The 22989-nt window shown below is 54.4% G+C and overlaps 10 protein-coding genes across 10 annotated transcripts; 6 read left to right on the top strand and 4 right to left on the bottom strand.

The window, feature by feature from the left end:
- Positions 1 to 92: 92 nt before the first annotated feature.
- On the bottom strand, positions 93 to 1944 carry F5Z01DRAFT_683044 (uncharacterized protein; the record flags this gene model as incomplete). Its single annotated transcript, XM_046265812.1, has 6 exons — positions 93 to 194; positions 252 to 485; positions 551 to 1338; positions 1395 to 1505; positions 1562 to 1798; positions 1860 to 1944. The coding sequence occupies 6 exons, from the start codon at positions 1942 to 1944 to the stop codon at positions 93 to 95; spliced, it is 1557 nt and encodes a 518-aa protein (XP_046115616.1).
- A 976-nt stretch (positions 1945 to 2920) lies between these two features.
- Positions 2921 to 3766, top strand: F5Z01DRAFT_626979 (beta-lactamase-like protein; the record flags this gene model as incomplete). The annotated part of the gene is made up of 1 exon (XM_046261514.1): positions 2921 to 3766. One exon carries the CDS (start codon positions 2921 to 2923, stop codon positions 3764 to 3766), a length of 846 nt encoding a protein of 281 aa, XP_046115617.1.
- Positions 3767 to 5566: 1800 nt separating this feature from the next.
- Positions 5567 to 8050, top strand: F5Z01DRAFT_261389 (uncharacterized protein). Its single transcript, XM_046258590.1, has 5 exons — positions 5567 to 6207; positions 6274 to 6941; positions 7009 to 7314; positions 7399 to 7779; positions 7845 to 8050. Exons 1-5 carry the CDS (start codon positions 5910 to 5912, stop codon positions 8028 to 8030), a joined length of 1839 nt encoding a protein of 612 aa, XP_046115618.1. The 5' UTR covers positions 5567 to 5909; the 3' UTR covers positions 8031 to 8050.
- An 882-nt stretch (positions 8051 to 8932) lies between these two features.
- Positions 8933 to 11650, bottom strand: F5Z01DRAFT_261469 (P-loop containing nucleoside triphosphate hydrolase protein). The gene is made up of 2 exons (XM_046258591.1): positions 11474 to 11650; positions 8933 to 11417 (listed from the first exon to the last, which is right to left on the bottom strand). The coding sequence occupies exons 1-2, from the start codon at positions 11482 to 11484 to the stop codon at positions 9011 to 9013; spliced, it is 2418 nt and encodes an 805-aa protein (XP_046115619.1). The 5' UTR covers positions 11485 to 11650; the 3' UTR covers positions 8933 to 9010.
- An 89-nt stretch (positions 11651 to 11739) lies between these two features.
- F5Z01DRAFT_261971 (solute carrier family 25 member 45) lies at positions 11740 to 12836 on the top strand. The gene has a single exon (XM_046258593.1). The coding sequence runs from the start codon at positions 11825 to 11827 to the stop codon at positions 12683 to 12685; it is 861 nt and encodes a 286-aa protein (XP_046115620.1). The 5' UTR covers positions 11740 to 11824; the 3' UTR covers positions 12686 to 12836.
- A 232-nt stretch (positions 12837 to 13068) lies between these two features.
- F5Z01DRAFT_626781 (family 25 glycosyltransferase) lies at positions 13069 to 14182 on the top strand (the record flags this gene model as incomplete). Its single annotated transcript, XM_046261502.1, has 2 exons — positions 13069 to 13400; positions 13456 to 14182. 2 exons carry the CDS (start codon positions 13069 to 13071, stop codon positions 14180 to 14182), a joined length of 1059 nt encoding a protein of 352 aa, XP_046115621.1.
- A 15-nt stretch (positions 14183 to 14197) lies between these two features.
- Positions 14198 to 17434, bottom strand: F5Z01DRAFT_662693 (uncharacterized protein). The gene is made up of 4 exons (XM_046263975.1): positions 17000 to 17434; positions 16844 to 16946; positions 15360 to 16784; positions 14198 to 15300 (listed from the first exon to the last, which is right to left on the bottom strand). Exons 1-4 carry the CDS (start codon positions 17218 to 17220, stop codon positions 14377 to 14379), a joined length of 2673 nt encoding a protein of 890 aa, XP_046115622.1. The 5' UTR covers positions 17221 to 17434; the 3' UTR covers positions 14198 to 14376.
- A 59-nt stretch (positions 17435 to 17493) lies between these two features.
- Positions 17494 to 19235, top strand: F5Z01DRAFT_662696 (uncharacterized protein). The gene is made up of 3 exons (XM_046263976.1): positions 17494 to 18220; positions 18281 to 18546; positions 18600 to 19235. Exons 1-3 carry the CDS (start codon positions 17857 to 17859, stop codon positions 19077 to 19079), a joined length of 1110 nt encoding a protein of 369 aa, XP_046115623.1. The 5' UTR covers positions 17494 to 17856; the 3' UTR covers positions 19080 to 19235.
- Positions 19148 to 20785, bottom strand: F5Z01DRAFT_262038 (uncharacterized protein). The gene is made up of 4 exons (XM_046258596.1): positions 20752 to 20785; positions 20230 to 20686; positions 19994 to 20166; positions 19148 to 19934 (listed from the first exon to the last, which is right to left on the bottom strand). Exons 2-4 carry the CDS (start codon positions 20491 to 20493, stop codon positions 19217 to 19219), a joined length of 1155 nt encoding a protein of 384 aa, XP_046115624.1. The 5' UTR covers positions 20494 to 20686; positions 20752 to 20785; the 3' UTR covers positions 19148 to 19216.
- Positions 20677 to 22633, top strand: F5Z01DRAFT_738874 (inheritance of peroxisomes protein 1-domain-containing protein). Its single transcript, XM_046266825.1, has 3 exons — positions 20677 to 20686; positions 20752 to 21227; positions 21288 to 22633. Exons 2-3 carry the CDS (start codon positions 21014 to 21016, stop codon positions 22469 to 22471), a joined length of 1398 nt encoding a protein of 465 aa, XP_046115625.1. The 5' UTR covers positions 20677 to 20686; positions 20752 to 21013; the 3' UTR covers positions 22472 to 22633.
- Positions 22634 to 22989: the final 356 nt, after the last annotated feature.

The raw sequence follows: 22989 nt of genomic DNA on the forward strand, positions 1-22989 counted from the left end.
TGCTTATGCTATATTTGTGTGTGTAAGTCACGCCAATGCGTCGACGCATGTGCGTCGAGACATGGCGTCCATTGTCAGTCCCGCGCCATCTGCTAGGCGAGGGAGCGAATGATGTAGAAGAGCAGATACGCTTTCGCCCCCAGGACCTCGGACACTGTAGCCAGCCGCACATTATGATCATTGAAGCGAAACCACTAAGAACATATTAGTAAAATTGTCCGGTGTCGTTCGTGTCTCTTTGTCACTCGTACCTGATCGCCAACACGGCAGTAGGAGACATAATGGCCCGTCTCAATCTCGCCTACGTGGACCACGACGCTCAGCAGGTCGTATGTGCAGGATCGCTCCAGCTCCCTGCCCTCGCGGCCTTCCTTGGCGCGCACGCGATGTGTATAGGGCAGCATGTTGAGCTGGAGGGGGAAGCTGACTGGGTCGTCAATTTTGGAGGCGGCGCGATCATGTCGCCCCTGCTTGTATTCGAACCGCTGCGGCAGTATCATCGTCAGCACGTTGTTGCTACTGTCAGCTCAGAAGAACGAGTCAGTCATACCTTGAATTGTATCGAGAGGACGTTGGGCAGGCGCTTGATGCTCGTGAGCCTCCGCGCCTGTTGTATCGAGTCACACTTGTGGCACCGATAGTCGCACTTGTCTGACTTGATGTACTCCTCATCCAGGCAGTCGATGAGGGTCAGGGGCGGGGCATTGCCGCCTTTTTCCTTGACAGCCTTTTTGCGCTTCTGCACGAGCGATTCGAGACCGAGACTAAGGTCGAGAAAGGACTGCACAGCGTGCGTGGTGCCCGAGCAGTTCTGGCAGGTCGTGTCCGTCTGCATCTTGCCGTAAAAGGTCTGGTGCATGACACAGTTACAGGTGTGCTCGCTGCCGCTCTCTGGTTTCTTCCCGTCCCCATTCCTCTCGTGCAGCTCCTCGGCGAGGAACTGGAAGAATTCGTGGGCGTCCTGCTCGCGGGTGGTGACGAGGTTCTCAAAAGCCTTGTTCTCGGAGATCCAGAAGCCGGACAAGATGTTGGCGGCTGTGTAGCCGTTGGTGTTCTCGAGGGCGTAAAAGTCCTGGAACATGTCGTCTATCGCGCAGCTGAGGCAGTAGGACACGCCGCATTCGCTGCTCTGGTGCCCGTCACTAAGGTAGAAGTTGCGCAGCAGGGGATTATGCAGGAAGCTCTGCAGGACGACGTTCTGGTAGCAGGTGGCGCCGGCGTTGTAGATCCCGCGCAGGCCGTTGGCCCGGCACGAGGCCAATGTGGTATTCGTCGCAATGTATCGGGGATCCTCCTTCATGGCGTCGGGGAATAGCTCGTCGTGTTTCCTCTTGCGTCCTGCGCGCCGGGTTGTCAGTACGGCTACGTGATAGGCTGTCAGGGAGGGAACGCACCAGAGAAAGAGCCTGTGCCAATTTTCCGCACGCGAAGCTCTTCGAGCGTAGGGTCCCATACTATATCGTCGCAGACTTGGCAGTACAGCGAGCCACTGCGAGAGTCAATATCTGTATTGGGTCAGTCTCGCCAAGGCAACATGTATACGCGGGGTCCCGTGACTGACAAAAGCGATGTGATGTCTTATTGCCATGTTTTAATCGTTCTTCATCTGTCAAGTTCGTTGGGCACTGCAGACATAGGTTGGTGGACGTCAAGCAGGTGGTAGGTTGGCCTTGTGAGTTTGTAAAGGTTTGTGGGACGACGGGCGTGCTGTCAAAGATGCCCCGTAGGATCATTTTGTAGTGGCCGATGGAGTGGTTCATGATCTCCTGTCCCTGGTTGAAGAGACGCTGAACATGTTCTGGACGAGCTGTCAGTTTTCTAGCTCCCGAGTGTATTGTATCGTTCCAAGCTTAGCATACCACAGCCAAACAGGGGAGACCCAGGCGCAGGCTCCTTGACCTTCACGTTCTTAGGCGAGGCAGGAGTTGCTGGTCGAGCAGCCATGGCTGGAGATGGTGGGCGGCGACTCGCGGTCGCAGCCTGAGCCAGACGTGTCGATTCGGGGGATCTCGCAGATCCCGACTGTGTTTGTCGTTATTCTTGTCGCTGTAACAGTGGTAGAAGGAGATAAAGCCAGCGGTCGGTTCTCGGTGCGCAGGCAGCGGTAGGAAGCTAGTTGACTGGAGATGGTGAGCAAGCGACCTTGAATTTGAAGACATCCCCACCCTTTACCTTGAAAGTTGAAGCCTCGAGCGACCTCTGCTGGCGGAAATTGTCGAGGCGACTGAACTTCTGTGTAGCGAAACACGCAGTGCCGCTTGTAGGCGAAGGCGGACGGCTGAGGAGCGAGATCGGGCGAGGGCGAGGGACAGACGAGACGGGTGTTTCTCAGCCGAAGTCGTCGGCTATGGCAGCGGCAAACGGTGTACGATGTAGAAAGGGCAATCGTTTCTAGCGTTGTTCAGGCCAGAGCGGTCTATGAGATGTATACGCTGTCTGACGATGGTAAAATCAGTACGTAGTAGTGGAAGCGCGCGACGATGATGATGGTGCTGGAACCAATTTCCATGCCACCCACCGATAAGCCTTATCGCGAGCTTGGCTAGCGCACCCGCGAGTTTGCGACGTATAAGTAAGTTCCGGAGCCCTTGATCATGACTCGTGGTCCCATCGGTACCCTCTAAGGCACCAGGTAAGGACCGGTATCAATTCATGCTTCAATTCATCAGATTGAACTAGCTCCTCTAGTTCGGGCCACGCATGTATGTGACTTGTTCCACAACGGCTATCACGACAATTGCAGTCGCGGGTCTTGGCGGCAGCCGAGGCAATGGGAGTCGTGAACCCCTCTAATCCCGCCATCGCAGCCTGAGCATCAACCACTTCCACTGAACGCGGGGTTCATGTTGTATTGAAAGTCTGGAAAGGTGCCCTCTCAGATCGACGTCTTTGCACCAGCTATTAACATCATCACACCGGCATGGCGGCGCAGCTCGCAAAGCTGCCAGCGGTCGAGCGCTTGAGCTCAGCGTGCATTCGCATCCTCGGTGGCAATCCGGGCAAGTTCACGCTCCAGGGGACCAATACCTATCTCGTGGGCACAGGACCCCGACGAATCCTCATCGATACGGGAGAAGGGCGTCCTGCGTGGCTCGATTCCCTCCGGAGCACCCTGGAGCAGGAGAATGCATCGATTGAGAGTGCTCTGATATCGCACTGGCACCATGATCATGTCGGCGGGATCAAGGATCTCCTGGAGCTCTCTCCCTCCACCCAGATCTTCAAGCACAAGCCAGCGCAGGACCAATCGCCCATATCTGACGGGCAGGTGTTTCGCACACAAGGCGCAACGTTGACTGCGCATTATACGCCTGGCCACACGGACGACCACATGACCTTTGTGCTAGCCGAGGAAGATGCCATGTTCACGGCCGACAATGTCCTCGGCCACGGGACAGCTGTTTTCGAGGACCTGACTGCCTACCTGCAGAGCCTGGGCAAGATGAAGTCGCTCTTCACGAGTCGGGCGTATCCTGGGCACGGGCCTGTGCTGGAGGACGGCCCAGCCAAGATCGCAGAGTACATTGGACACCGTCGACAGCGAGAGGAGCAGGTGCTCAAGACCCTGCGCTCGACCAACGGAAACGGCGACAAGCCCTGGACGGTGATGGAGATTGTCAGGATCATCTACAGTGAGGTCCCAGAGGAGCTTCACCCTGCGGCTGCGGGCGGTATCGTCCAGATACTGGGCAAGCTTCGGGATGAGGGGCGTGTCGCGCACGACGCAGGCGACACCTGGCGGTTGGCGCGTTCTCACAGTCTTTGACAAACATGAGTGTCGCGCTTCTCGGATCTTGGGTTTCTCTTCAGATACCGCGCCGGAACATTCTCGTTGTGACTCAGACGGGGGATGGGATGCTTACGGTTGTGGGACCGGAGTTTATAAATCATCTCGATCACCACTCGGAGAAAGCAAATCAACCACGGGAAGTCTGATCGCCCGCGCAGCATGCATTGATGACACGCAAATGAAGCTAGCGAGCAGCCTCCCGCGTGCCACGCCCTGTGCTTGTACAAGTACTTGCGTAGGTGTGCATAGCGGGAGGGCGGATCTGGTGACGCAAGTATCATGGATGTACGGTGCATCTTTCAATGATGGCAGACGCAGCATGTATTAGTGGCATATTGCAGAGCAGAGCACGGCAATTGGCTGACATTACGCGTATGCCGTGCCACAACACATTTAGAGAGTACACACATGCATGGCATCCGTCCCCAGAGATGAGGGCTTGCTTGCTACCAGGCTGTTGCTAGGTACGAGCACAGCGCAAGCTGCCAGAACGGGAGAAGCGAGGAACGATGACGACGTTGCGATAGACTCTTGGATCGAGTCGTGTCGCCGCCTTTCTTTCTCACTCACTTGCTTACTTACTTACTTCGCTACTTCAGCGGGGCCGGACAGGTGCTCCACCCCGAAGACCCGACGCCGGCATTGTGACAAGGCGGACGCTTCGGGATTAACCTGGGTCGTGCGTGATTGGGGTCGAGAACGAGCGTTCAAAGTCCATCGGCAAAGATGGTGGAGGGGGATTGCGTCCATTCGGGCATCGATGGATGGGCTGACCTGACCGCCTGTCGAGACACGGCCAGGATGTTTGTCTGCGTGCAGAATGGACAGCGGTACTGGATACCTAGCCTCAAGTTCAACGTCATCGCATTTCGACATGCAATTGTTGTTTGTGTGGGTCGCGCTATTGGACGGCAATGAAGAGGGCTGTTACGTGCTTTGCCCGTTGACTGAGGCCAGGAAAAGAAAACAAAAAAAGTAATAGAACACAGCACAGCCCGAGATCGGAACAGCAGGGCCTGATCAGACTTCCTCCCACACATGGGGGCAGCTCGTGACTGACGGATTCCATCAGAGATCAGAGATCACAAAGCAGACTGGATCCAGCCAGTCAGTCCTCCGCCGCAAATCCCGCCCGCGCCGGACCCGTCATACCCACTGGCTTCGCTGACTGTGATGACTGGCGGACGGACGGCGCCCGCGCGCCCTGCCCGGATGCCTCGGGAGCATGGATGGATGGGTGGGTGCTTGGGTCACCAGTCGGTCAGTTGATCGATACTATCGCGTGGACCTGTGCGAGCAGTGAATTTACTACCAGTACGGATACTTTCCCAGGCAAAGTCGCCAAGATGCCCACTGGGCGCCGGCCATCATGTGAGCACCTGCAGCCTCGCATTAATAATTCACATGTACAAGCTGTGTCCACATGTTACTGAATCACAACACTTTGCCCATGACGGGTCGTCCTGCCGTCACATCGACGCAAGGCCATGTAGTAGTACCTGGTCTAGATTACAGTTGGGTCATGTAAGTGCTCTTTGTTCCTCCCGCCCTGGGCGGCAGATGGTCAAGTAGCGCCAAAGGCCGCCTGTACAGCGTACCGAGAACGGCAATACGGTAGGCACTAATAAAACACTTGTGCATGACCAAATGGGCTCCAGTCCACAGAGCGGGCCGATGCAAGTGCGTGCGTGCGTACGTACGTAGTCGCGGGTGGCATCGCTGACTGGAGTCACATCACCATTCCACATCGCGATAGGTACGTGTACGTACGGAGCATCGAATTGGCTTGGCTCCAGACCGGGCTTGATTCACTGCTAGGAAATCTCCGCTCCCATCCAACCATCCCGGCCGCCTGGCTTATATGAACCGAGTGGCTGGCTCGCTTGCTGGCCAGAGACACATGCGTCAGCCTTGTATCACTCAAGCTCCAACTGTCATTGACCCCTGGTGAACCTAATTCACAAGTCGAGACACACCCAAGCCATCTGCTAGTCCTCTTGCATCACCAACCTCAAGACGTGACGGAAAGGCATTCTCATCCACATCAGTTGCTCCCTCGCCAACCTCTGTCTTGCTTCTCCAGCCTTGTGAGCATATCATCGGACAGAAGAGGATCTCCATGCGGCGGGCAAATATAATTCAACCACCCTCGCCATCAGCTGTCCTGCTGTGCGCCCTGATCCTCGCCATCGGCGTGGCAGCGCATGGTGATGATGGAGGTCATGGCGATGCTCCTGGCGGACATGGGGCCTCCGAGATGAACATGGACACGGATATGGGCATGGGCATGGGCGACGAGGACAAAATGCCAGAAACAGAGTACCTGCCAACATACTTTGCTCATGGCGAACATGCGGCGCTCATGTTCGCCCACATTGCCTTCATGACCGTGTCTTGGGTTCTGGTCCTTCCCGTAGGTAAGACACATCGAAACAACCAACCCACGCATCATAGCCACCTGCTAACAGCATCCTCTCTCTCAGCGGTCATGCTCTCGCTTGTTAACTCGCGCCTCACATTTGGCGTTCAGCTGACCTTCCTGGCCACCAACATTGTCGGTGTCGTATTGGGCCTCGTCTACAACGCGCAGACACCCGACCTGTATCCCCACAATGCTCACCACAGCATTGGCTGGATCATCACCTGGGTGTCAATAGCGCACGTATCTGTGAGCCTGGTGAAACGACTCAGTGGACGCGGGAAGCCAAAGGTCAATGGGCCTCTCAACGGCGAGCATGAAGCCCACGCGCTTATCCCAGACCCCCTGGCGGCACAGAGCCACTTCCAGGAGCACCAGGGGCCCTACGACGATAGGTCGTCCAGTGACAGCACGGCAAGTCCCGCCTCGCATACTGAGTCTATGCGGAGCGACTCTGTGTCCACTCACATTGGCGAGGAGGACTACTTTATCGGGGGCGAGAACCATGGCTCCGGATACGGAAAGATGTATGAAGACGACGATGAGCCCTACGCCTCACACGAGGAGGCGGGAGCAAGTTCGACCATCTCTGTTGTGCGGAAGCTGGCAAAAGCTTTGCCTACCAGTCTATGGAAGGTCTTGGACATGGGTTATCGGACGGTGGATCGAATTACCCTGCCCTTTGGTTTCATTGCCTTCACCACGGGCATCGTCACATATGGCCGCTTTTTTGTAAGTGAATCTCGCAGTCTCTCTCTCATCACCACGAGCCCAACAGAGCTGACCCGCACACCAACAGGAAGGGCAAGGCATCTTTGCCGGTCTGGCCCACTGGATCAAGGGCGGCGTGTTCTTCTGGCTGGGTCTCTTCAACCTCGGCCGTTGGGCCGGCAGCTTCGCGGAGCTGGGCTGGGCCTGGAACATCCGCCCTAGACGTCCTGGCCAGAAGTGGCGTCCCACGGCCGAGTTTGTGGAGAGTGCGTTGATCTTCTTCTACGGATCGACCAATATCTTCCTGGAGCACCTGGGCCACAGGAACGGTAAATGGCGGGCCCAGGATCTAGAGCACATCTCCATCACTGTGTTGTTCATCGGTGGAGGACTTGTAAGTTGAAACCTCTTTCTTGCTCTCTCGCGAAAATCTCCGAGGGACCTCATGAAGAACCTTGATACTGACAGACCCGGCTAGTGCGGCATGTTGATCGAGTCCACCCGGGTGCGCGACCTGCTCAATGCCTCCATCTCCAGCGACAACAGAGATAGGACCGAGTCCCACGAGAGGGAGGAGCTGCAGCCGCCGCGCACCTATAGCCTTTCGCTGAATCCCATCCCGGCACTGGTGATCCTGCTAGTCGGCATGATGATGGGCTCGCACCACCAGTCCTCCATGATCTCGACCATGATCCACAAGCAATGGGGCAATCTGCTCTCGGGAGCGTCGATCGCGCGCGGTTTGACGTATGTCGTCATGTACATCAAGCCGCCGCGGTCTGTCCTGCCATCGCGACCGCCCACGGAGCTATTGGCTTCGTTCTGTCTGATTGCAGGTGGCATAATCTTCATGGCCAGTGTACGTCTTCGCTACCTCTCTGCCCCTTTTTTCTTTGTGCAAAGCAGTGCTGACCCTTTTCCCAGAGCCCAGATACTGTGGATGGCATGATCCACTACGAGCTCGACGCCATGTTCATGTACAACGTCACCATGGGCCTGGTGGGCGTCCTCATGGCCTGGGAGATCACTGTCCTGGCCATCAAGGGCTGGGCATGGCGGAGGGAGATGCACCAAAAGGTCGTATCGCTGTCGCACAGGCAGTCCGCCTAGACAGAACCGACGTGCACAGGTGCAGAGGCGAATTGTGCGATTATAGGAGAAGGGTAAAACGCAGGGCGATGTTTGCGAAAGGGCGAGTGGTAATGACTCGAGGATGGATGGTTTGCGAAGTATGTATGACTTTATGATTGATACCACGCGCCTGTACGCAGGCGGCATTTGATACGGAGGATGGCGATAAATCTATGGCTTTTTTGGACCATGCATCGTTCATGGAGACCTGCCATGTAGTCGGTGATGATGTCCAATTCGTGTCCCCTTTGAAAAGGCGCACCCCATCCATCCCTGTACCATCACCCTCTCGTCCGACTGGGGCGGTGGAAGCCGGACGAGATCTCAGCGTATGATGGCACATGGCGCTGGCATGTCCGAGTCTCAATCAGTGAAGCGTCAGGCCACACATAATGGTGCACCAAGCGGATCGTCTCTGGTCGTCTCGTGGAGTCGTGTCCGATTGCGTGCCACCTCAAGACTTCTTGCCCTTTTCAAGCGCAGACATGACCCTTGCTTGATCCTGGGGGGAGAATTGTGAAGCCCCTTGCTGTAGGGCATGCACCAAGAACTGGATAGACTCGGCTCGAAAGTCGTTGGTGTTGCGCACTTTGTCCAGGTCTTCGGACAGTTCCTGCGTCGAGCGCTCTAGGTAGTATGCTTCGAACGCCGGATCCGAGCTGCGCGCGGTTGTGTCTGTGTTATTGCGAGCCATTGTGCGTGTGTGAGTGTGAGGCTGAGCGTGAGTTTTGATGCAAATCTGATGCTAGGCCAGATTATACCCCTTGAGGACTGGCAGCGAAAAGTCGATTAGCGTACAGTGCGAATAGTAGCATAACGCGGCATAACACAGTTTCGTTACTGTACACCAACCAACATCAGCATCAGGCATGAACATCAGCTTCAGTTAGCCAGGAATTGATTCTTGAATTTGCTGCAAGTCTGAGTCTATCATACGCTATACATGGCTCCGCCCAAAATCAATGTGAGATGTACTGGAAAACGGCCGAGATGACATCCTCTCCGCACTCCTGGCGGAGGAGCATGTCCTGTATTGTCTTCAACCCTTCGTTGACACAATGATTCCATGTGCTCGTATCGCCGTACAGCATGGCTGGTGCTTTGATGAACTGCCTGCCATCTGGCTTGCATCTTTTGCATTTGAACGTATCGTGTGTGTCGCTCTTGGTGTTTGGCTGATACTGGAAAAGCTCCCGGAGGCTATCCAGGGAAAAGTGCCGCTCAACATCCTCGGCCGAGTCTACCAAGCACGACGAGAGACTCTGTTTGTGCGACTGGCGCTGGAAGATCTTCTCCTCAATCGTGCCGGTCGCAATGAAACGGTACACAAAACAGTCCTTCTTCTGTCCATCACGCCAAACACGAGCCAGAGCCTGCTGATCGGCAGCGGGATTCCAGTCCGGGTCGAAGAGAATCAGCCGATTGGCGCCAATGAGATTGATACCACAGCCACCGGCCTTGCTACTGAGTAGAAAGACAAACTCGTCGCCCTCTGGGTCGTTGAAGCGGTCGACCAGTTTCTGTCGCTTGTTCACATTCATCGTACCATCCAATCGGAGACTGCCGTACTGGCGAGAGCGACAGAGCCTTTCGAAAAGATCCAGAGTGGATGTATAGTTGCTGATAAGCACAATCTTGTCGTTTGTGTCTTGGCGGATTCTGGCCAGCATGCGGTCCAATACCTGCATCTTGCCCGAATACCAGAGCTTGACGTCGCGATCGCGCCCGCGAGCTTCCCTCGGAACGTAGTCGTCTGGGAAGCATTTTTCCGAGCCAGGTAAATCTTCACTGACGTTCAACAAGTCTGGATGGTTACAGAGCTTCTTGAGAATGTTGATGGCTTTCAGTGGCTGACTTCCCTTGCCACGGAGTAAAGCCTGGATCTCGGGACTGGTGATGAAGTAGTTGTACAAGTCCAGCTGGAATGGTGCCAGGTTGCAGAAAACCACATGCTCATACTTGACCGGCAAATACTTGGACAGAATGTCGTTTGTGCGGCGGATGAGGAACTTGTTCACGATGCCCAAAAGCTCTGTGGTGCATTCGTCTCCCCTTTTGCGATCGGCTTCTGATGCATCTGCGTCGCGCCCGCGTAGAATCGGAAGTTCAAAACGTTTACGAAACTCCAGGCGCGAGCCCAACAAGTTAGGATTGGCGAAGCTGATCAAGGAGAAGTACTCGGTCAAGTCGTTTTGAATCGGCGTTCCTGTCAAAATGACACGCCGCGTGACGTTCAGGCTGTTGAGACCAGCGAATGTATTGCTGTCAGCATTCTTCAAACGATGGCCCTCGTCGCAGAACAGCAAACCAATCTTAGTGTGCTTGAGCTCTTCGACATTCAGTCGCAGGGTTTCGTATGATACAATGATAACAGGGCGAGTGACAGCGCGCCCAGTGGCAATCGCCCACTGTCTCAGCTGGCGCGTCAACTCCTCCTTCGAGGCTTTGCCATCAATAGCAAATGGCGTGATGGCATTAGCACCAAGCCACTTGACCAATTCATTGGCCCAATTCTTGACCAGACTGGCCGGACAGACGACAATTGCCTTCTGGATAGTCGATTTGCCGGCATCGGGGGACTGTTTCAGCAACGTCCAAAGGAGCGCGATGCACTGTAGCGTTTTGCCCAAGCCCATTTCGTCGGCCATGATGCACCCATTGGCCTTTTCGTCCACCTTGCCTGTGACGCAGTCGTACATGAACTGTACGCCTGCTACTTGATGCGGCCGCAGGGTCTTGGTAAGCTTGGGATCCAAGACGACGGGCACACGAGGATGCTCGCCCTCCACTTTCTTTTTTATGCCGAGAATTTCTGCCAGACTCTTGTGCACTAGAGGCGCATCGATGGTACTGGAAGCCGGATCCTCGTCTTTGGGTTTCGACTGCTCGGGATCTTCTTTCGGTTTGTCGTGTATCGTTGGATCATACAATACGATTGCCAAGTCATCAGTAGGGTCGTGCAAGGCCCGAGGAGAGAACACAGCGCCTTGCCGAAGGCCAAGTGTTGGTGGCGGACGGTAGGGGTTGTATGACGACGTGTCTTTGTTCTTCAAAGGTATTGAAAACGCTTTCCGAAAGACCACGCTCTTCTCCTTGGCTTGGAATACTGGATAGCGATTGACATCTCGAGTGGCTAGGGCTAATCGATCATCGTTCGAGTATGGTTTGTCTGCGTCTTGAGAGTCGTCGGCGCCCCCATAGTCGACCTTGCGGCGTTTCCTCGACGGTCGGTCGCTGGCGGGCGTATGACCTGCAACACCAGGACACTTGAAGGGCTTCCATAGCTTGGTCGGGGGAGCAGATGCCGGCTTCGGTGGTCCAGTATTGACGCCTGGCCTTTTGAGTGGAGTGGCAGGTGCTGGAGCTCTGGGTCTCGCCGTTAGCTGGATCATGAAGTGGCATTCAGCATGAAGATCACCTACTTTGCGGACATATTGCATCAAAAGTACTGTGCTCAAGTACTGCAACTGTCAAGAGACTGATGGAACCTTTACGGGTGTGAGGAGGTGAAAGGATGCATCGATTCGCCACTTCTCCAGGCAGCATCACTCATCACTTCGCGTCGTGTCTGTTGACATTGGGAGAAGGCGCGACGGACGCGCTCCGACCCACGCGCAAGCACGTGACAGTGTATGAGCCGGCCTTGGCAAGTGCGCCCCGCGTCCAGTTGTACTCCGCATGCACGTACCGCACGCCATGAGTTGACAGACGATAAATGTGCACGTCTCAGTCGCTACTTGTACTCAATCGCTTCACCCAGAATCTCCGGGCCAATGTCAGCTGACTTTTGGGCTGGCTACCTTAGCGGTGCTCTCAGTATTCTGATAGGCAATCCATTGGACATCATCAAAGTACGTTTGCAAGCCAACGATGCAACGGCCAGATTACCCCTCCAACACGGAACTTCTTCATTCACCACAGGGACTGCTGGCCCTCTACTGGGCTATGGTGCGCTGAATGCTCTACTTTTTGTTTCTTACAATCGGTCGGAAGCTGCCATCAATGATTACATGGGAACCAAAAACAGCCTATCCGCCACATGGGTTGCTGGCGCCATTGGCGGGCTAGCTACGTGGGTTGTCAGCGCGCCGACAGAGTTCGTAAAGTGCAGAGCCCAAGCCGCCCCCACGTCCCTGTCGAGTTTCGACATTGCAAAATCCGTGGTGAAAGAAAAGGGCGTGAAAGGTCTATACACGGGCGGAACCGTGACGGCGCTCCGGGATAGCATTGGCTATGGTTTCTACTTCTGGACATATCAGCTCATGTCAAGCATGTGGCCTGCTGCACAAGACGGACCAACCTCCAGCGCCCTCTCTGATGCACCCAAAGTTCTCCTCTCGGGCGGCATTGCGGGCATGGCTACTTGGGCGAGCGTGTTTCCACTGGATGTTATCAAAACTCGTGTGCAAATACAGGACTTGGAAACTACTCCTCTGCTCGGCAACCAAGGGGCGGAGCAGAAGAAACCTCGGGGTGCCTGGCAGCTGACTGTTGAGGCCTACCGTCACCATGGCTGGAAGGTCTTCTTTCGAGGATTTGGCGTTTGCTGTGCGCGGGCCTTCGTCGTCAACGCTGCTCAGTGGGCAGTGTACGAAGCAGTGATGCGGGAGTTGCAACCAGCCAGATCCCCATAATCGCTTTCAAAGATGACGGCACGAAAGCAGCGGCGTTGGCCTTGAAGTCCTCGCGAATCTCGCTGATCGACATGTGAAGCTTGCAGCTACGGATCCTCAAGCTTTCCAAGCGCGAAGTTGAACCTGGCAAAGCAGTTGTTAGTGTTCGCAGCGATTTGTCAGAGGACTCAAGGACTACACGAACCTTAACTCCAGCCCATCTGTTCCATTGAGGGGGTTTCTAGCGAGATAACAGCAAACATGGCCGACGGAACCGCATGTATCATATCATGGCGAGAATGCGCTTGAGGCCTGTAAGGCTATGCGTCCTGGTGATCATACTCATCGTATGCACTGCAACAGTTATTCTGTGGCCCAAGCTCACCTACAAACCATGGCACCACATGCCAAGTGTGCTTCCCGAGTTCTCAGCGGACACCAGCCATGTTTGGCCGTGGTCACAGAAAGCCTCCACAGGAGCTTCGAACGATGTTGGCCAGGTCTTCAATGCTACCTTGGGGTTTGAGAAGGTTCTCGCGCTGGGACTGCCGGAGCGAAGCGACAAACGAGACGCTTTGGTGCTGATGTCGGAGCTGAGCGGCTTCCACATTGAGTGGATTGATGGCGTGAAACCAGCAGATCTACCATCAAAAGCAGTTCCATACGGTATCGATGCCACCAAGGTCGGCGACAACTTCCTGGGGAGTTGGAGAAGTCACATGAATGCTATCCGTTTGTGAGTTAATGTGCAAAGTCATCCTCCAGCCTCGTGTTTTTTTGACAAGTTTCAGCGTAGTAGAAGCCGGCGTCGGCTCGGCTTTAATAATGGAAGATGATGTTGACTGGGATGTGCACATCAAAAGCCAGCTTCAGGCCGCTGCACTCGGAGCTCGTCATGTCCTGGGTCAGAATCCGACGAGTTCTTCATCCCCTTATGGAGACGACTGGGATCTGCTCTGGCTTGGACACTGCGGCGAACCGTTCCCGGAAAATCTCGAAGAAATCAGTGGACTGAATGAGGAAGCAAAGGCACGGATCTCCTCAAAGTTCAACATCGAAAACGACGATACGGTCCCGCCGTACCAGCACGTGTCGACACTAGTAGACTGGGCAAAGTACCCCCCAGGGACTCGCATAGTCCATCGCACAGCCGCACCCATCTGCTCCTTTGCATATGCGGTGTCTCAGAGAGGGGCGCGAAGGCTGCTGCATGCTTTAAGCATCGAAGGGTTGAGCATGGCTTTTGATAACTCTCTAGCCCAGCTGTGTCGAGACGCCGTGTTCGATCTTGCCAGAGGACAGGAGCAGCACTATGTAATGAAGTGCATCAGCATCAACCCGACTACCATGTTCCATCACAAGAGCAAAGGATTGCTGTCCGGCGATAGCGATATTCAAAACCACGGCCAAGGTGGTGAGATGCGAGAAAAGGGGTTCACAGAGTCGATCATGTGGTCAACACGGTTAAACTTGAAAAACCTCCTTACAGGTCAATCGGTGGAAGCGCAGTTCGTCTAATCCCATGTGAGAAAAATCGTGTTCTATTGTCACAAAATAATACGCCTTCGGTTTCTGATACAATACTTTCTGCGAAATTGACTGTCATAGCCCAGTCCTCTCCCAGTGAACCAACCAGCCAACAACCCATGCGCCCAAATACGACTGTGCTAGCCACGCCATCAACGCCAATACGATCCATGCCGTGAAGAAATCTAGACGGCGGCTGTCTTCTGCGTGTCATCCAACCCTGCGGCCTTTCGCCACTGTGCTGTCGCTTGTTCAAAGCCCCCGAGCCAATTGAGTACAGCCTTGGAGGCCTGCAAAGTGAGTTCGTCTTCTTCACTTGCCATTCCTGCATCAGGGCTCGACCTCTTGCTTGCTCTCTCCTCTGACGCTTGATCACGAAGCTTGCGCTTCTTCTCGCGTTCTGCAAGCCATGCGCTACGCCCTAACAGATATTTGGCGCTGTGGCCAAGGTTGGCAGCGCTCGGCGATAAAGCACCCGATGCGCGAACGAGTGGAGGCGCAGAGAAGAAGAGGATACGACCGGCTTCGTCGCGCTTGAATTGTTGTCGGATCTCGGCCGAGAACGCCTCATTCGTAGCGTCGGGAAGCGTGTAGACCTCTGGAGGCCGCGGAGGGTTGTATGCGTTGCCAATATGAGGTAAACTCCCGTGTGACTGGGGATGGACAGCTCTCGTATTGGTCTGCGGCCCGTGGGAATAGCCAGCAGCCATGGTATTGTACGAAGGCTGGGTGTGCATCTGCTGGGGCGCTGGTGAGTGGGGAATAGCTGCACTCGGGCTCGGCGACCAGGCGTGCTGCTGAAACTGGATTGGGCGCATTGCGGCCTGTTGGGGGTAGTTGGGCTGGTGTGGTTGTTGGTGCTGAACAGAATGTTGCGGTCCGACAGCACCACTAGCCATAGGAGTTGCTGTTGGGTATTGAACTGGCATAGTTGACTGAAACCGGCTTGGCGACGGTGACGGACCAGGCGCCATCATGGCTGGCGGTAGGTGGCGCGACTGAGAATCCGACCGGCCCTGTGTCATAGAGCCGCGTCTGTACGCATCTGTGGCCATCGAAGGGGCTGTCACCTGCTGTGCTTGGGGGACAGGCTCAGGCGGCGGTGAATCCTGTGAAACGCCGAGGTCAGTTTCACACGCGGCAAGCAACAGAAGACGGGATGACTTACGCCTGACTCTCTAGGTCTACGGTGAACTGCGCCAACAATCGGTGGTGCGTTTGCACTGCCCCAGGTCGGTCTGGGAATGGAATCTGCTTCTTTGGCATCCTCACGCAGAAGATGCTTGATCGGACTAGGCTGTTTGACAAGCCGCTTGTGCGGGAGCGGAAACATGTCCATCTCGTAGTCCTTCTCCCGCACCTCGTCTGGGACACAGCTTGCCCATGTCTTGATCTTGTGGAAGGTTGCTTTTTCTTCGTTGTACCGCGACTCGCAGACGTAGACTGCTTTGTCCATTGGAAAGCCCCTCGGTCGGCCTCGATTGAACCGGGTGACGAACATAACAAAGCAACGCTCAACAACATCCTCAATCTGATGGTCGCGATATTGACTGGTCTTGAAGACCTCGTGGTCGAGGAAGTGTTTGTCGTAACGATGAACAGTCTGTTCGGGCCGGTAGTACCAGCATGCATTAATCCATTTGTGTCCATCGCGTGCTTGCCATGTCCTGTAGATCTGGGCGACGATTGGTTTGCCCAAGTCGTTAGCATTGCGAATATGGACCCAATCACCGACTCTGTAAACATCGCCCTTGTGTTCGATACCTGCCAGAGGGAGTCTGCCATCTTCATCCCTGAAGTCTTCGTCAGGCCTGGCTTTCTCTTGCGTGGCCAATTCGTGTGCTTGCTTCTGAAGTTCGACAGCAGCGCGGTACAAAGGGCTGTCGTCTTCGTTATATACTTTGGCGTTGTTGAACATGAGATCCAAGTCCGCGAGAGCTTGGTCGACGTTCTGGTACTTCTTCCTCTTCATATTCTTCTTGATTTGATCCAGCGCAATCGGATTTGTGATGGTCTGGTAGTAGTCAGGTAGCACTGCCCTGTCTGGAAGCCTCTCAAACGGCTGGACAAGCAGACTACCATCTTCAGCCTTTGATTTACGCAGCTCTTTGAGTATTGTCGAGATCCGTCCCTCTACCGGTGTCAGAACACTGGGAGGCCGCCCTCGTTTCTTGTGGCTGTCGTCTTCGAAATCGTCATCACGGGCCGCAGCACTTCGACGTCCACGTCGTCCTCGTCTGCCACGACCTTCATCGTCGCTATCATCGTCGTCTTCGTCCTCGTCATCTTCGTCCTCATCCTCGTCGTCTTCATCGTCCTGGCCGGCGTAGTCCACCTCGGCGCCGCTCTCATATTGTGGCGAATCTTCAACTGGCGGCAGCTCACCAAGATCTGGCAGCACGGCCTCGTCTGCGGTAATAACTCCCTTCTTCGCTAGATCTGCCAGTTTTGCCTTGAATACTTCGCGAAGTCGCACCGCTGCGCCGAATATGGGAGCTGAAGGCCTATTGTAAACTTGGGCATTGTGGCATATTTGGGCCACGTCTTTCACGAATTCCGAAAACGACGTGTATTGCTTCTTCAGCACTTTCCCCTGAGAACCATATGTGAGCATGGAGAGCACGCTGAGTTGCCGACCTCCTGGTAGCTTACCCGAACGGTGCTGAAAGCGACTGGTTCTGCAATAACCTCGAAGTAGTCGGGAAGGACCCGTCGATTGGGTATGCGCTGGAATCCTGCTGCGAGCTCTTCGCCACTAGGGAGTGTTAGCCAGACCAGATCAGATGGAGATGAGGCCAATGCCCTTACTCCTCCTCTACCTCGCAGAGGTAGGTTGATGTTTCTGCGATGAGCTGGAGCATGTCGCGCGGCCCGTCGCCTTCCAACCCACCCTCCGACATGTCAACATCGTTGTCGTTTTCATCGAGATGTGTGTCGCCCTCGTCCTTCATCTCAATGTCTTCCTTTGCGGTGCGCTCGGTCGTTTCCGCATCGCGCGCATCGGACGCGACAGATCGCCTTGCGGCCATGGTATGTGTTCATACGCTGGGGATGGGGCTAAGCAACGATATGATATATTCGGCAGAGCTCAGACGATTGTGCGATTCGTACAGTGATCTCTTGGTCCTGGGTCTTTGAATTCGAAGTCGGCGCTTCAGGTCGTATCGCGCTTCGCCAAGGTGATGTTGCGCCGCGCGCGGCTGCACAGCATCCACATTTGCACAGCTAACGCTGCTGACTAATTTCCTCCCTGGTCGACGTCTTGACGCGCGCGATGCTTCGCCTACCCTGCACATCCGTGACGGAGTCCCTCAGGTGCTCAAATTCCTCTATTGGTTGGGACATTGCAATATGGATTGCTAATTCAGATATCCGCTTTCCTCAATTCAGTATGATGTCAGATGTTCCATTAGGTGATTGAGAAAGGGCCAGGTGGCTCGAGGCTTATAGCCGCCACCTTCAATCTCTCCTGAGCAATCGTGTTCGTCACCCCCGCTGTCTACCTTGCCTGCAAACGACTTGCGGCAACTTCAGAGATCAGAGCAAACCTATTTCTCAGGAAGCCAAGAACCTGGAACACACATTGTTGGGATCGCCAGCCTTGCGATTTTTCACGCTCCAAAACCAGTGCATTTCACACCTTATCGCATCGTGCACCCCTCGATATGAAAGCCAGGTACAAAGGCCCAGCAGGGACTGGCATCATTACCCTTCCAGACGATGCCACAGTAAAGGCGGTTCTCGAAGAGCTCAAAGCTAAGACGGGCATCGAATACTTCACTGTGAAATTTGGGCCGCCGATGGCCATGCAAAATTTGGATATCAGTGCCAGCGATACACTTGCCAAATCCATGGGCCTGAACGGCGAGACGTTGACCATTGTGCCTCGGGAGCCCCGATCAATATCTCCCGTTAGGCCGGCTACTGAAGGAAAGCACCCGAGCAGTCGTCAGGAAAAGGCATCTGGCCGCACTGCACAATCACCAGAGGACGTGACGGTACCTTGGCCTGAGAGAGAAGGCACCGTATGTGAGTTGAAATGCAGCTAAGAGATCAGCGTACCGATTGTGACTGACATTGATCTCTTAGTACTGCGGATCATGCCTAGCGACAATAGTTGCCTATTCACAGCCTTTGGTGGCGCATTGCCCACACAGATCCCAGCGCCCAGGTTGAGGAGGATGATGGCCGATTTCATCGCTGAACACCCCGGGGAGTATACCGAGGCTGTGTTGGGAAGCTCTCCAGCTCAATACAGTCGTAGTATACAAGACCCTGATCGTTGGGGCGGTGGTATCGAGCTCAGTATTCTCTCGTCAATATTTGATATCGAGATTTGCACCTTTGATGTCCAGGCAAGTACTCAACTATCGTGTGCCCACGAGCAGGTGCTAATTGGCATATTCAGGCGCAAAATTTGATCAAGTTCGGAGAGAACAAAAGAGACCGATGTATACTGGTGTACTCTGGCATTCACTATGATCGAGTAGCATTTGCGCTGTCTGAACCACCATACGAACAGACAGACCTGCCGCCAGAGATGGACTGCACGCGTTGGCCCACTGATGATAACGAGATCCTATCAAAGACACACGACCTTGTGAACAAACTCCACAATGCCCACTACTATACGGACACAGAAGGGCTCATTCTCCGGTGCGATGTGCCCGGTTGCGACTGGATCGGTAGCGGGCAGGCGGCTGGGCAGCAGCATGCACAGAAGACGGGGCATATCGAGTTAAGCGAAGTGACAGATACGGTCGAGGACAACACACTCCGACAATGTGATGCGCCAGGCTGCACGTTTATGGGACAAGGAGACAAGGCTCGATCGCAGCACACAGCTGATACAGGACACAAGTCTTATTCAGTGATTCCAGACTTTTGAGGGTTAGAATTTACGAGCCCAGGAATAAATGATATGCCTTATAGTACAAAACAAACCCAAACAAGATCGTCTATCCGCCCCCGTGGAAGCCTCCGCAACACGTCGTGATAAGCCGAAGCCCGGTCGTTTTAAGCCCATTATTCGCTTGCCGTCTTCTCCGTTCGCACGAGGTCAAGATTCGTGAGCGATAAGTTCAAGAACTCGTGCTTGTTCTTCCACTCTTGCTCAGCTTCAACAAACTTCTGTGCTTCACTCACAGGTGGCGGCGGCTCGGTAATCTTGGTGATAAGGTACGCCGTCGACGCTTCGGCGATCCCATAGATGAGGACTCCCACAAGAGGCACCTTTACGAGCCAGTAGAAGCCAAGACCGAACCCGAAGAGAACACCTTCCCGGCTCCTGAACCAGCGCTTCTTCTGTGCTTTGTCAAAGTGTACGCGGGCAAAGTACGGCTCGAGAAGCTCCCGCATGAGACTTCGCGAGGAGAAGTATGTCTGCAGAAAGACGACCAGATATCTGCGAGGCAGGAAAACACCGGTGCCAAATATAACTGTTGCAGGACCGGCGCCGACAGCCTTATTGAAGGTGTAGAAACTTGCCGCAGGTAGAACGAATCTACCAATGTACGGCACGTAGGACAGACTGAAAACCGCCAAGGATATACCGCCCTTTCGAACGAAGCGCATGAGGAATGCCATGAGCGGTTTCTTCGCACCCTGAGAGGGTTCACGCTGCTTCTTGGCAGCCTCGTAGGACTTGAGGTTGGGATAATACATATCTCTGAGAGTATCGGGATTCTCGGACTTGTGCTTCTGCACGTATGTGATGTCTACCCATTCCAGCGAGCGCATGAACCTGTTGTGTGATTAGCGAGATGAAAGAACAGCGACGAAGTTTGGGTACACAAGACTTACAGATTGTCCAAGGTTGGGTCCACATAGCGCATCAGCGTCATTAGAAAGAAGGGTACCTGCAGGACGTACTCCTCAATGAAGTGAAGACCGTTGATTACGGAGTCGTCCCATTGCACACGGTCAAGGGAATAGAACAGTGATATAGTCCATAACACGAGCCGAACGCCAAGGACCTACCGTGTCAACATCATTAGCCTACTTGCTGCAACACATTGGGACAAGGCGTCGAAACTAACAGGTAGGGAGACAAGGAGTCTAATTGCGATACCGACCGCAACTGCTATGGCAGCTTGGCGATAGTGATCCGATGTGAAGAGCGCGGGGTTCTGGAGAGCTCGATGTGCCCCTACCAGGGTGAGCTGCATACCTCGCAGAACGGCATTGGGCTCGAAGTTGGAGAGATCAAACTTGGCCTTGAGCTTCTCTTTGTCAACGTTTCCGTCAATGACCTTTTTCAATTCGGCCTTGACATCTTGTGGTTCATGGCTTTGCGTGGCCATTGCGTAGCAACCTCCTTGGAGGAAGTTCAAGCAGGAGAAGTATGTGCCAGATTATGTACTATCCAAAGGTCCAGGATATGCCGATCATATGAAAATGGTGTTAAAATGGTCTTTGCTAGAGCGAAAGAGTGAATCTGGTGTTCAGAGCAAGGCAGCACTTGTGGAAATGGTGAAGTGCTGATGGTGGTACGTACTGCAATGACGTCAACACGGGCTTTCTGGTAATGATCAAGCCCTCGAGACTCGCAATGTACTTACCTTACGATTGCAAGTCGAGAGACATTCGACCAAGCCCTCTCAGCACTAGCGTCCGGCCGCCAGATTCATCGCGCCCACGAAGACGTTTGCGTCCCATGTCGACGCAAATCAATGTTTGTGCGTAGGCCTGCGCAATGGTTCTACAGAGCCGCGTCCGTCGCGCCACGATAGTGAACCGGGCAACCATGCTCTCAGATAGCAAAAGACGCCCGCGCTCGATGCAAAACTGAACCATCCCACTTCGCCATCACTCCAACCATCGATGGCGCCGCGCCGCATCGTGAGTGCGCCTGTGCGGACCTTGGAGAGCTCCACCAGCGATGCGGCATTGATTGAGACACTCTGCGTACATCCTGATGTGCGCATCGTGTCGTTCGTAGCAGCTGTCGATGCGCTACCCCCAAGCCCAACAATAGCCCGCGAACAAGCTGGAACACTAGCTTCGACCTCGCGGCTGCAGAGAACTATTGCTGTTGGTGCGTTGCGCTTTGTATTTCATACAGGAGAAACGAAAACATTGCTAACTATGCGTCTAGGCTCATGTCGCATTTACAAGGCGCCTGGTTCGGTCGCATTCATCAGCTGTGGTGCCGCGCTGCAACCGATACTTCCCAAGAGCCAGTGTTGGGCAATCGACGAGCACGACTGCACTTTCGCACTTCAAATTCGCCGGCCGACTTTTTGGAGGATTGAACTACCGTCCACCACCGAAATCGACCTTCAACGAGCGAAAACATTCCGAGAAACTTTGAGCAAGATTTTGCAGTTTGAGAAGACGCCTTGCCCCTTTCAAAGAAGCTTTACGATCGAGCTTCCCGAAGAACCGGATGAGCCTGTCAAGAAGATACCATGGACACCGAAGCGAAACGGCAACGATTATCGGCCGGTCACGGCCGGCGCAGCTTTGGGTGGGAACCCTGACTGGACGCCCCCTGACGCGGACCTGGCGTTGCGGTACGCTCGCAGACCATCCGAGCAAGGCCATCGTACAGTATCATTGGACGTTTTCGCAAGGGAAGCGAGATCTGAATTTCCGGGAACACCAACTACGGTAGCTAGGAGTGAGCGGGACCAGCCTGACGAAAGCGTTGGTGGCACCGCGACACCTCGCACTACGCTCAGTTCCGACACATCTCACAGCGATGCAGTAGACTCACACGAAACCGAGGAGCCCCCTGCCTTGCACGACAAAAACCCTATTGCGGGGTTGATACGCGAGTTCGACATTCTCGGTCGAGGCAGAGATACAAGCCATCCGATTTTGTCGCGAGAAGGCTGCGAGATGCTTGCCCGACAGTGCGGCAGCTCCCCGAGGAGCGAAGGAACACACATCGAGAGAGCTGACCGGCGCCGGCGATCAAGTAGCTCTTCACAAGCATCTTTTGCGACTCCTGGAGAGGCCTGCTTCATGCCCACACAAGACAATGTCTGGGGCGAGGACCAGGATTTGTCGGAAGAAACGAAGAATATATGCCGGTCTCCCTCTGCTGATCCTAGCAACCCTACGAAGCCTTCTGTAGGACTGGATCTACCCAAGACGATCTTCACCAAGACGTTTAGTGCCCTCATCGCACCACCTACATACCTTATCACGCTCATGCTGCGGATAGCTGCCCAGCTTAGTCCACCGCCGCATAGCCCACGGAGTACGCATGATTCGAGCCGATATATGCACATGCCCGGACAATGGGATGATTTCGGCGACGAGCTCAGCGAGTAAGACCATCTTTGGGGACAGGTGGGTGGGTGTACGTATAGACCAGAACGGCCATTTGACTTGGCTCGCTGTGGTGAATAGCCATACTAATTAAATACTCTGCGTCATGACCAGAGATTGCATTTCGTATTAATGAATGAAATACCTGTACCTATCGGCGGAACCGACGCTTGACCTCACCGTGTAGGATGAGACCCGACGTCCTCTCGGGTTCTCACAATCTGGCCCACAGACTCAGGGTCATAGCTTTTGGCTCAAAAAGTGGCTGAAGTTCGTTTTTCAAGGTCCTTGGATCTAAATATGGCACTTGAAGCGTTGAAGGAGGCTTGGCCTGTCAGTTGAACACCCCTGCAACAGATGCAATGACAGGGGCCGAAACATCCTACCCGACCCAGTCCATGCATGATGTGATCAAGGAATACGGAGAGTGGTGATCTTAAGTTTATGACTGTTTCGATGTTGTTTCTACCAAGTACTCCGTAGTAGTGAATCATTTGCCTACCACGAAGTAGCCATAGGCC

This window comes from Emericellopsis atlantica, assembly GCF_019669845.1.
Source record: "Emericellopsis atlantica unplaced genomic scaffold F5Z01scaffold_25, whole genome shotgun sequence".
Lineage (NCBI taxonomy): Eukaryota > Fungi > Ascomycota > Sordariomycetes > Hypocreales > Bionectriaceae > Emericellopsis > Emericellopsis atlantica.

Coding starts and splice junctions, on each gene's coding strand:
- F5Z01DRAFT_261971 (XM_046258593.1), top strand. CDS start 11,825: ATGTCAGCTGACTTTTGGGCTGGCTACCTTAGCGGTGCTCTCAGTATT.
- F5Z01DRAFT_738874 (XM_046266825.1), top strand. CDS start 21,014: ATGGCGCCGCGCCGCATCGTGAGTGCGCCTGTGCGGACCTTGGAGAGC. Junction 21,228..21,287: donor GCAGAGAACTATTGCTGTTG/GTGCGTTGCGCT, acceptor CTATGCGTCTAG/GCTCATGTCGCATTTACAAG.
- F5Z01DRAFT_261389 (XM_046258590.1), top strand. CDS start 5,910: ATGCGGCGGGCAAATATAATTCAACCACCCTCGCCATCAGCTGTCCTG. Junction 6,942..7,008: donor TCACATATGGCCGCTTTTTT/GTAAGTGAATCT, acceptor GCACACCAACAG/GAAGGGCAAGGCATCTTTGC. Junction 7,315..7,398: donor TGTTCATCGGTGGAGGACTT/GTAAGTTGAAAC, acceptor AGACCCGGCTAG/TGCGGCATGTTGATCGAGTC.
- F5Z01DRAFT_662693 (XM_046263975.1), bottom strand. CDS start 17,220: ATGGCCGCAAGGCGATCTGTCGCGTCCGATGCGCGCGATGCGGAAACG. Junction 16,947..16,999: donor CTCTGCGAGGTAGAGGAGGA/GTAAGGGCATTG, acceptor AACACTCCCTAG/TGGCGAAGAGCTCGCAGCAG. Junction 16,785..16,843: donor TCGCTTTCAGCACCGTTCGG/GTAAGCTACCAG, acceptor TATGGTTCTCAG/GGGAAAGTGCTGAAGAAGCA.
- F5Z01DRAFT_662696 (XM_046263976.1), top strand. CDS start 17,857: ATGAAAGCCAGGTACAAAGGCCCAGCAGGGACTGGCATCATTACCCTT. Junction 18,221..18,280: donor TGAGAGAGAAGGCACCGTAT/GTGAGTTGAAAT, acceptor TTGATCTCTTAG/TACTGCGGATCATGCCTAGC. Junction 18,547..18,599: donor TTTGCACCTTTGATGTCCAG/GCAAGTACTCAA, acceptor TGGCATATTCAG/GCGCAAAATTTGATCAAGTT.
- F5Z01DRAFT_262038 (XM_046258596.1), bottom strand. CDS start 20,493: ATGGCCACGCAAAGCCATGAACCACAAGATGTCAAGGCCGAATTGAAA. Junction 20,167..20,229: donor GACTCCTTGTCTCCCTACCT/GTTAGTTTCGAC, acceptor TTGACACGGTAG/GTCCTTGGCGTTCGGCTCGT. Junction 19,935..19,993: donor GACCCAACCTTGGACAATCT/GTAAGTCTTGTG, acceptor ATCACACAACAG/GTTCATGCGCTCGCTGGAAT.